This window comes from Episyrphus balteatus, chromosome 2, assembly GCF_945859705.1.
Source record: "Episyrphus balteatus chromosome 2, idEpiBalt1.1, whole genome shotgun sequence".
Taxonomy (NCBI): domain Eukaryota; kingdom Metazoa; phylum Arthropoda; class Insecta; order Diptera; family Syrphidae; genus Episyrphus; species Episyrphus balteatus.
Window position 1 is genome coordinate 97,040,731 of NC_079135.1, and position 10,031 is coordinate 97,050,761.

At 30.6% G+C, this 10,031-nt stretch overlaps 1 protein-coding gene across 1 annotated transcript; it reads right to left on the minus strand.

Moving 5' to 3' along the window:
* Nucleotides 1-4,704: 4,704 nt before the first annotated feature.
* LOC129911337 (salivary glue protein Sgs-3) lies at nt 4,705-6,626 on the minus strand. The gene is made up of 3 exons (XM_055989103.1): nt 6,511-6,626; nt 6,315-6,450; nt 4,705-6,230 (listed from the first exon to the last, which is right to left on the minus strand). The coding sequence occupies exons 1-3, from the start codon at nt 6,547-6,549 to the stop codon at nt 4,831-4,833; spliced, it is 1,575 nt and encodes a 524-aa protein (XP_055845078.1). The 5' UTR covers nt 6,550-6,626; the 3' UTR covers nt 4,705-4,830.
* Nucleotides 6,627-10,031: the final 3,405 nt, after the last annotated feature.

A 10,031-nucleotide genomic window follows, 5' to 3' on the forward strand; every position in this document is an offset into this window, starting at 1 on the left:
AAGCTAGAACCAGCGATGCCAACTGAGGCATAATTTTTTTTTTTTGTATATAATTTTTCGAACATAAACTAATAAATCTAAATTGAGGCATAATTTATTTGAAAAGGCATAATTTTTTCTCAAGTGAGGCATAATTTTTACTGAATGGGTTGGCAACGCTGGCTAGAACACACTTAAGTTGGTGTCAAAAAGATGCAGACTTTGTACTTCTTGTAAAGTCAGCAAAATACTGAATTCAATAGCGTTGCTTATTATGTACAATTGGGAGATTGTCAATTAGCCTTTGAAAGACCGCCAAAAAGAAAACAAACTTTAAAAGTACTTGAGAGTTTATGTAAATAGTTCCGTCGCGTGTGTGGTTTGTCGTACAAAAAAAAAAAAAGAACAAAAACAAAATAAATAATAAAATAGCAAAAACAATTTCATCATACATGTTTAAAATAAAACTCATAATAATATGACTTATGCAAATATACGTAGGTAATTGTCTGAATAGCTTCACTTAGTTTACACAAGTAAATCTTGCCTTAAATCAACGAGGAAATGTCTTCAAGTGAAAAAGAATATTTATTTGGCCAAATAAAAACTTGACAATATTATTGCGGATTGTAGCGATTTTTTTTCAGATAAGATAACATAGTGGATATTTATAGTATTTTAAGATTTTGTCAAGTTTAAAAAAGAAATTACTCTAAGCCCAAAATTAGTATGGCCATAACCGAGTTTAATGCTATGTAACAATATTTCTTCAAACTCCCAAGGACCCCCAGTGAACCGCTGATGGGTTACAGAAAACAGCTAAAAAACAGCTAAATAAATTAGTTTCTGTAAAAGTTATTTTGTTTGTTTTCTCATATTTTTTTTTATATGTAGATAAGGTTGTCGGTATTTTGCTATAAATTTGTTTATTCCGGTAAAATATTGGTTTGATGTTTTACTATCACAAAATATTTACCGTCTTTTAGTCAAATCAAAACTTTAACAAGTTGTGAAAAATAAATAATTTTAAGACGTAAGAGGCCTTAAAAGCGTCATATGCAAATAGTCAAGACAAGATAATACTCTTTTAAATAATGACTAATGATTATTTTTTTTATTTCTGTACATACATAAAATAAATTATGAAAAGAAATTGGAAGTTCTTGAAGTCATTTGGCATAAATAATTTGATAAGCTCATTTAGGGCAGTGGGTCAAACAACAACCGTCTTTATGTCTTCATGACGAATCGGGGTAAAGAGTATTACCTTTTAAGACCTCTTTAAGGAAAGGGATTTATGAAACAAAAAAGACTTTATAACGAATCAGGAATTCAAAAGTATCAGGAGTAAAAAGTATGACCTTAAGATCTCTTTGAAGATGCAAATTTATGAATAAAAAAGTCATCATCATGAATCAGGAATTCACGGACTAATCAGTGTGACCTTAAGACCTCTTTAAAGATGTGAATTTATGAAAGAAAAAAGTCTTCATGATGAAGAAAGAATTCACGGACTAAAAAGTGTGACCTTAAGCTTTCTTTAACGATGCGAATTTATGAAAGAAATAATGTCTTCATGGTGAACAAGGAATTCACGGACTAAAAAGTACAAAATTAAGACTTATTAAAGATGCGAATTTAGGAAAGAAAAAAGTCTTTATGATGAATAAGGAATTCGCGGACTAAAAAGTGTGACCTTAAGAGCTCTTTAAAGATGGAAATTTATGAAAGAAAAAAGTCTTGATGATAAATCGGGATTTCACGGACTAAAAATTATGACCTTAAGCCTTTTTTAACGATGCGAATTTATGAAAGAAAAATGTCTTCATGGTGAATCGCGAATTCACGGACTAAAATTTATGACCTTGAGACCTCTTTAAAGATGCGAATTTATGAAAGATAAAAGTCATTATGATGAATAAGGAATTCGCGGACTAAAAAGTGTGACCTTAAGAGCTCTTTAAAGATGGAAATTTATGAAAGAAAAAAGTCTTAATGATGAATCGGGATTTCACGGACTAAAAATTATGACCTTAAAAACTCTTTAAAGATGCGAATATATGAAAGAAAAAGTCTTCATGATGAATAAGGAATTCACGGACTAAAAAGTACAAAATTAAGACCTTTTAAAATGCGAATTTATGAAAGAAAAATGTCTTCATGGTGAACAAGGAATTCACGGACTAAAAAGTACAAAATTAAGACTTTTTAAAGATGCGAATTTAGGAAAGAAAAAAGTCTTTATGATGAATAAGGAATTCGCGGACTAAAAAGTGTGACCTTAAGAGCTCTTTAAAGATGGAAATTTATGAAAGAAAAAAGTCTTGATGATGAATCGGGATTTCACGGACTAAAAATTATGACCTTAAGCCTTCTTTAACGATGCGAATTTATGAAAGAAAAATGTCTTCATGGTGAACAAGGAATTCACGGACTAAAAAGTACAAAATTAAGACTTTTTAAAGATGCGAATTTAGGAAAGAAAAAAGTCTTTATGATGAATAAGGAATTCGCGGACTAAAAAGTGTGACCTTAAGAGCTCTTTAAAGATGGAAATTTATGAAAGAAAAAAGTCTTGATGATAAATCGGGATTTCACGGACTAAAAATTATGACCTTAAGCCTTTTTTAACGATGCGAATTTATGAAAGAAAAATGTCTTCATGGTGAATCGCGAATTCACGGACTAAAATTTATGACCTTGAGACCTCTTTAAAGATGCGAATTTATGAAAGATAAAAGTCATTATGATGAATAAGAAATTCACGGACTAAAAAGTGTGACCTTAAGACCTCTTTAAAGATGGAAATTTATGAAAGAAAAAAGTCTTCATGATGAATTGGGAATTCACATACTAAAAAGTGTGACCTTAAGACCTCTTTAAAGATGCGAATTTATGAAAGAAAAAAGTCTTAATGATGAATCGGGATTTCACGGACTAAAAAGTGTGACCTTAAAAACTCTTTAAAGATGCGAATATATGAAAGAAAAAGTCTTCATGATGAATAAGGAATTCACGGACTAAAAAGTACAAAATTAAGACCTTTTAAAATGCGAATTTATGAAAGAAAAATGTCTTCATGGTGAACAAGAAATTCACGGACTAAAAAGTACAAAATTAAGACTTTTTAAAGATGCGAATTTAGGAAAGAAAAAAGTCTTTATGATGAATAACGAATTCGCGGACTAAAAAGTGTGACCTTAAGAGCTCTTTAAAGATGGAAATTTATGAAAGAAAAAAGTCTTAATGATGAATCGGGATTTCACGGACTAAAAATTATGACCTTAAAAACTCTTTAAAGATGCGAATATATGAAAGAAAAAGTCTTCATGATGAATAAGGAATTCACGGACTAAAAAGTACAAAATTAAGACCTTTTAAAATGCGAATTTATGAAAGAAAAATGTCTTCATGGTGAACAAGGAATTCACGGACTAAAAAGTACAAAATTAACACCTTTTAAAGATGAGAATTTATGAAAAAAAAGTCTTTGTGATGAATAAGGAATTCACGGACTAAAAAGTGTGACTTTGAGACCTCTTTAAAGATGCGAATTTATGAAAGAAAAAAGTCTTCATGATGAATAAGAAATTCACGGACTTAAAAGTGCGACCTTAAGAACTTTTTAATGATGCAAATTTATGAAAGAAAAAAGTCTTGATGATGAATCAGGAATTCAAGGACTAAAAATTATGACCTTAAGACCTCTTTAAAGATGCGAACTTATGAAATAAAAAATTCTTTATGATGAAAAAGGAATTCACGTACAAAAAAGTATAGACTTACGACTGCTTTAAAGATGCGAATTTATGAAAGAAAAAAGTCTTCATGATCAGTAAGGAATTCAGGACTAGAAAGAATAGTCTTACAACCTCTTTAAAGATGCTAATTTATGAAAGAAAAAAGACTTCATGACGAATCAGGAATTCAAGGAGTTAGAAGTATTTGATTAAAACCTATGTTTATAGATGAAAATTTATAAAGGAAAAAAGGTTTCATGATAAATCAAAAAATCACGGACTAAAAAGTATGACCTTAAACCTCTAAAGATGCGAATTTATGAAAGAAAAGTGTTATCATGATGATTGATGAATCATTAAACCACGGAGTAAAAATTATGACCTTAAGACCCCTTTAAGTATCAGAATTTACGAATGAAAAAAGTCTTCATAACAAATTAGGTATTCAAAATAAGACATTAAGACCTCTTTAAGATGAGTATGTATGATAGGAAAAAGTTTTCATTACATATCAGGAATTCTATTACTTAATTTTCTTTTTCTTCTCAAATTTGCCTTTGGAACCTTGAGCTAAAAAAGTTATTACGTGCGATTCCGTTGTGCATTTAATTGCTTCAAAGACCAAGTCAATATTTTTGTTTCAAATTTCTTCTTAAATTTGTATTTTGAATCAATTTTTAAAATAATTTGAATGTAGATGTAGCAGGTGGCAGCCGACGATAGGACAAGTTTAATTCCTTCAGACTTCTCACATCTGTACAAATACTGTACCCCAAATCTGGAGCATATAAACATATTGATTTTAGACTGCAATGAACTGTAGGTACCTATTGATAGATTTGAAAAAAAAAAAAACTAATTTTACTGATAGCTAAAAGATAAAAGAAACAAATGCATCTGAAGCCAATATATTAAAAATGAAAAATTTTACTTTGTACTTACATCAGTTTTCATTTTAAATGCAAAATAAAAACTAATACGAAAATTCTTTTTTAAATCAATTTTTAATAATTTCAAACAGAATATGAATATATAATAGTAAATATATAATAGTAAAATAAGTAAAAATTTAAAGATAAAATGAACACATATCTACAAAAACTTAATCGCACTATTCATCGTCTTCTTCTTCCCCATCATTCTCATCATCAACTTTCCTAACGACTCCTTTCTGTTTCTTCAATTCTTTAGCAGCAAGTTTTTCTGCCCTAGCTTTAGCTTTCTCTTCCAACTTCTTTTGAAGTTTTTCTGCCTTAATCTTCTCTTTAATTTCTTTTCTCAAAAGTTTCCACTCAGCTCTAACAATATCCCGATCACTTGGTACAAGATTGATAAGTCCAAATCCTAATCCACCACCCATTTGTGGAGTTGCAATCCAACATCTACCAATTAAAGGTATAAAGACTTCATTTTCTGAACATTGAATTTGATATTTGTGAAATCCTCCTAATAAACTTGGAACACACCAGAAATATGAAGACTTTTCACCATTTGGATTTGGAATGCTACTTGTTCGAAGGCATACTGGTTCTTCATCGAGGCATGGCGAAAGATCACGAGTACAGCGGCCAAGTATTGGACTAAATGCAGTTTTTTCGGGACATTCACAGTCTTCAGAGATAAGATTGGAAGTGTTGCCAGTGCAGGATAAGTAACGTCGACAGTTGGTAGGATTTGCAAAGTTACCAATTTCGGTACATGGAGTAATTGTAGTTGATGGAACTTCTGATGGATTACTGGAAGTTTCGGTAGGATTTTCGGTAGCCTCAGTAGATGGATTTGATGAGATAGAACTAGTTTCAACATTCAACTCTGGTTCAGAACTTGTAGGTTCTGCTTCAATTGTAGCATCGGTTGATTCATTGTTAATTGCAGGAGCCTCAGTATTCTCAGCCTCCTCAACTACTGATTCTGTTTCCGCCTCTTCGGTTTTCGACGACTCAGTCACTGATGCTTCTGGATTTGCAGGCGGCTCGGTGGTGTTAACCTCCTCAGCCACTGGTTCTGTTTCCGGCTTTTCTGTTTGCGATAACTCTGTTTCTGAAGTGTCTGTGTTTGAAGAAGCCTCGGTGTTTGAAGACTCTTGAACAACTGCTTCTGTTTCGGCCTCTGTTTTCGTTGACTCTGTTTCTAATGTACCTATGCTTGTTTCTGAAGGAACCTCTGTTTCATTAGTTCCACTTACTTGATCTTCGGTAACTTCTTCAATTTCAGGCGATAAAGTGGATTCTATTGGTTGAACGTTTTCTGTTGTGTCTGAAGGAATTTGCTCTGAAGTATTTCCTGGAACTTCTGGTTCTGTTTCACTCAAAGTTGCTTTTGGAGGCTCCTCGTTTGTTGTTTCTATGGGAGTTTCTGCAGCAGGGTCCGAATCAACAGTTCCTAATCCCTGTTCTTCAGGAACAACTGTTGGAATTTCTTCGTTATTTTCTTGATTATCGGGAGAATTCACTACAATTCCTTGAGTTTCTGCCTCCTGAGGTTGTAAGGTTGCCAAATTGTCAAGTTTCACTAGTTTTGTTTTAAGGATTAAAAAAGATTATTGAAAAACTCTCCATGAATCCTTTTCACTGCGAAATAAAAACTTAAACGTACCTTCTTCGGGAGCCTTGTCACTTGGAATCGATGCCAAAGTTTCAGGATTTTCAGTCGGAGAAGAATTTGTAATTATTGATTCCTGATTTCCTTCTAAAGCTATAACATCTTGGGAAAAGATTGTTTTTGCTGAGAACTTTAATGGCAAATTTATTAATTCCGATCAAAAATTTAAAAAAATATATTTTTATCATACCAACAGGATCAATAGAACAAAATTCTGTATAGTTTTCATTTCGAGGGTATTTTCGTTACTAATGTGTAATGGCACTTATTACATGCAATTTAAAGGCAATCAAAAGTGTTATTGAAGATCTTTATCTGGTGGCCTCATTAAAGATGCAAAGATAAGATGATCTCTTTTTTTATTTTTATTTTGTTTACCATCATCAGCATTGTAAAGATAACTCTCAAATGCATAAGCATTTAGTGCATAGAACAAAGGAAGGTATTTTCTATAACAGGTACACGGAGAGAATTTTTATTGTAAACAACTAAATCAATTTAAAATTCTTTGTTTTAAAATCGATCAATATTATTTTCTAAATAACAATGCTTTTTCTTAAGAGTTCTTCTTTATTAGTAGGTACTTGAAAAGATTGAGCAAGATAATAACCTACTCAACATCAGACTTATCAAAAACATGACACATGATAATGATTAGAAAACAATTTAGCACATATCGATTCTGTTACGAATTTAAATAATCAGCTGTTCCCATGCACGAGTTATTCAATGACTATGAGAAAACATATAATTGCACGGCAATAAAGATTGGAAACAACTCAAACACTTTATCTTTCTGATATTTTTTATTGCAATTTAGTGACTCAAAAAACCGAAATGTCTGTGGAATTTTTTTAACAATTTTTTTTCAAGTTCAAATTAAAAATCAATTTTTAGGGTATCATTAGTAATCGAGATTTGAAGTATATCTTTATGTAATCATAAAATTTTATTGAACATAAACAGCATTGTGGTTTTTATTACTTTGATAAAAATGTAAGAAACGATAAAAGTTTTAAACAAAATAATAGTTGAATAAATTAAGTGAAAAAATTATTAAATTCCCGCAGGACAACATTGGGTACTTACTTGTAGGATATCATTAAAATTCCTTACAAAAATATTACTCGAGATAACAATTGTTAAACGTGATGTTACGAAAATTTAGAATGCGAAAAAAGTGAGTTTCGCAATTTTGTCTGTCTCGAACTACCTATCTCGAACTCCAGAAAAAAACACTGAAGTGATTTTTTCAAACTTGAAAACTTTTGTAGGATAAAATTTTAGTAAAATCAAAAAAATATTTTTGGGTTCTTAAAAAAATATTCAAAATTTTTTTTTCGAAATTCAATTTTCTAAAAACGAAGTTGGTATTGGTTTTATTTGTCGATTAATATTTTATTTAAAATGACATACCAAACTTTTTTTGAAACATTTTTGAAATTTTTATATATGTACCTACACACAAAAAAACTTTTTTTCAAAAAACAGCTTCTTCTTTATTAAAGAAATTACATTTTAAACTTGGTTTGGAGGTAAAAACTATTCAAATCTTTTTGTACTTTTAATACAAAATTGTATTATTTTTCAAGTTGTTTCTTAATTAAAATTAAAAATATTATTTTATAATTTATTATAAACAAAGCTCTAATATTCTATGCAACTTTTTTCATAAGAACAAGTGCAACTCAGTGTATTTTATCCAAAAGAACAGAAGGTTATGTTAAAAAATTATTGATATTAAAGTTGTAGATTTTTTAACACTGTTCAATAAGTAACTACTTTTGAACTGAAGTTGACATATTTGACATTATGTATATATTTTTTTTTAATAAAAAATCTTTTTTCTTTTCGGCTCTTTTCATATAAATGTCTTTTTGAAAAAAAAAAATTAATTTTCAAACAAAAGTTCAAAATAGCCAAAAATTTGTTGTTTTTTTAACTTTGCAAAATCCATATTAATTATATTAAAGATTCATTTAATTAGTTCAATTCTTTACATGAAAGTTTAAAATAAGAAAAAACGGTTTATGACAGCTACCGTTAGTAACGATTCAAAAAACATTTTTTTTAACTTTGAAATACCCATACTCTTAATCCTTATTAAAAGCCTTAAGATTAGCTTGTTAATTCTATATCAAATCATAAAAGTCAGACAAAAATATAAGTATCCAAAAGCTTACTGAACAATGTAATAATTTTAAAAATTAGTTAGAAGGAAGCTTTTTTACTAATCTATAATTTGTTTTTACGGAAAAAAATGTTACACATACACCACAGTGACCCTTCAAGTAATGAAAATTGATTTAATTTAATTAAACGTTTTTCTTTTGCTAAGTGTGACAAAGTGCAATTATTACTCATTGTTGATAAAAGATATAGTTAAATCTTTTATATGAAGAGGAAGCAGCGATCATTAAAATGAATAAACTAAAATATGCGTAGTGAAGTTTTCCAGTCATTAACAACATCTAAAACTCATTTCCGTTTAGGTTTACGTCATAGCTCAGATACATATACATACATAGGTAAGGTACAAATATATAAAACTCTTACAAAAAAATATTTAAATTAATAATTTTACATTATTTGAATAGAAAACATGTTTACGATAAACAAGATAGGTGTATTTAGTAAACCAACAAAAACAACACATTCTTTCTTATCGCAGAGGGATAATACTAGAATACTACACAAAGAAAAACAATAAAAGAAAGGGATTATTTGTTAGCAGTCTATTTGAGCAAAATACTATAATAGATAGTTAAAGCGGCAATCACTAAAAACAATTATTTTTTAGTATTCGAGTAAGGTTGCCGAGTATTGCTTATGATACGACAAAGTTAGTCTTGTAGCAATTTTACTTTAAAATAGGGTTGCCATATAGAAGTTAACATTTTAAGAGTGGCAATAACCTTATAAGCTTAGTAATTCGACTAATATGTTTGATTGATTGATTGATATTTGGGGTATAGGATGCACTGCTACCTGTAAGATCTATTGTACCCCCCTATTAAGCTAAATGAGTTAGTACCTCATTTTATAGCTCCTCCTCTAACCTGATTCCTTTCATGAAATTGATTATTTGGGGTATTTTCAAAGAGTGCAATTTATCCTCTTCGACTTGGTAGCGACCCATGTGTTTAAATCTTTGGTGTATTAGTGCATTGCAACTACCCAGTATGTGGTCTGGTGTTTCTTCTTCTTCGCTACAGAATCTACATATTGCACTATTTACTAAACCCAAAATATGTAGGTGCCTTCTTAACTTACAGTGGCCAGTGAGGAGCCCAGTGATTAACCTGAGATTGTTCCTACTTAGACTGATACATGATTTGAAACGCTCTCGGTTGTAGTTCCCGAGGAGCATTTTCGATTGTCTCAGTTTTGGTAGTTCTGCCCAGTTTTTTGCTCTCCTGGACTCCTCGTCTAGTTTTATTTTATTTTTAATGACATTTTCTCCTATTCCGCAATACGGTTCGGGTCCCATTAGAGGGGAATTTGCTCCCGTTTTTGCTAAGGAGTCCGCCTCCTCGTTACCCTGGACACCAACGTGCCCAGGTACCCAGTGGAGAGTGACTTTGTTTATTTTGCCAAGTTCGTTAAGTTTTCCTATACACTCCAATACTAGCTTGGAGTTGATTTCGTAGGATTTAAGTGCTTTTAGGGCAGCTTGACTATCAGACATAATGGCAATATTTTTATTCCGGT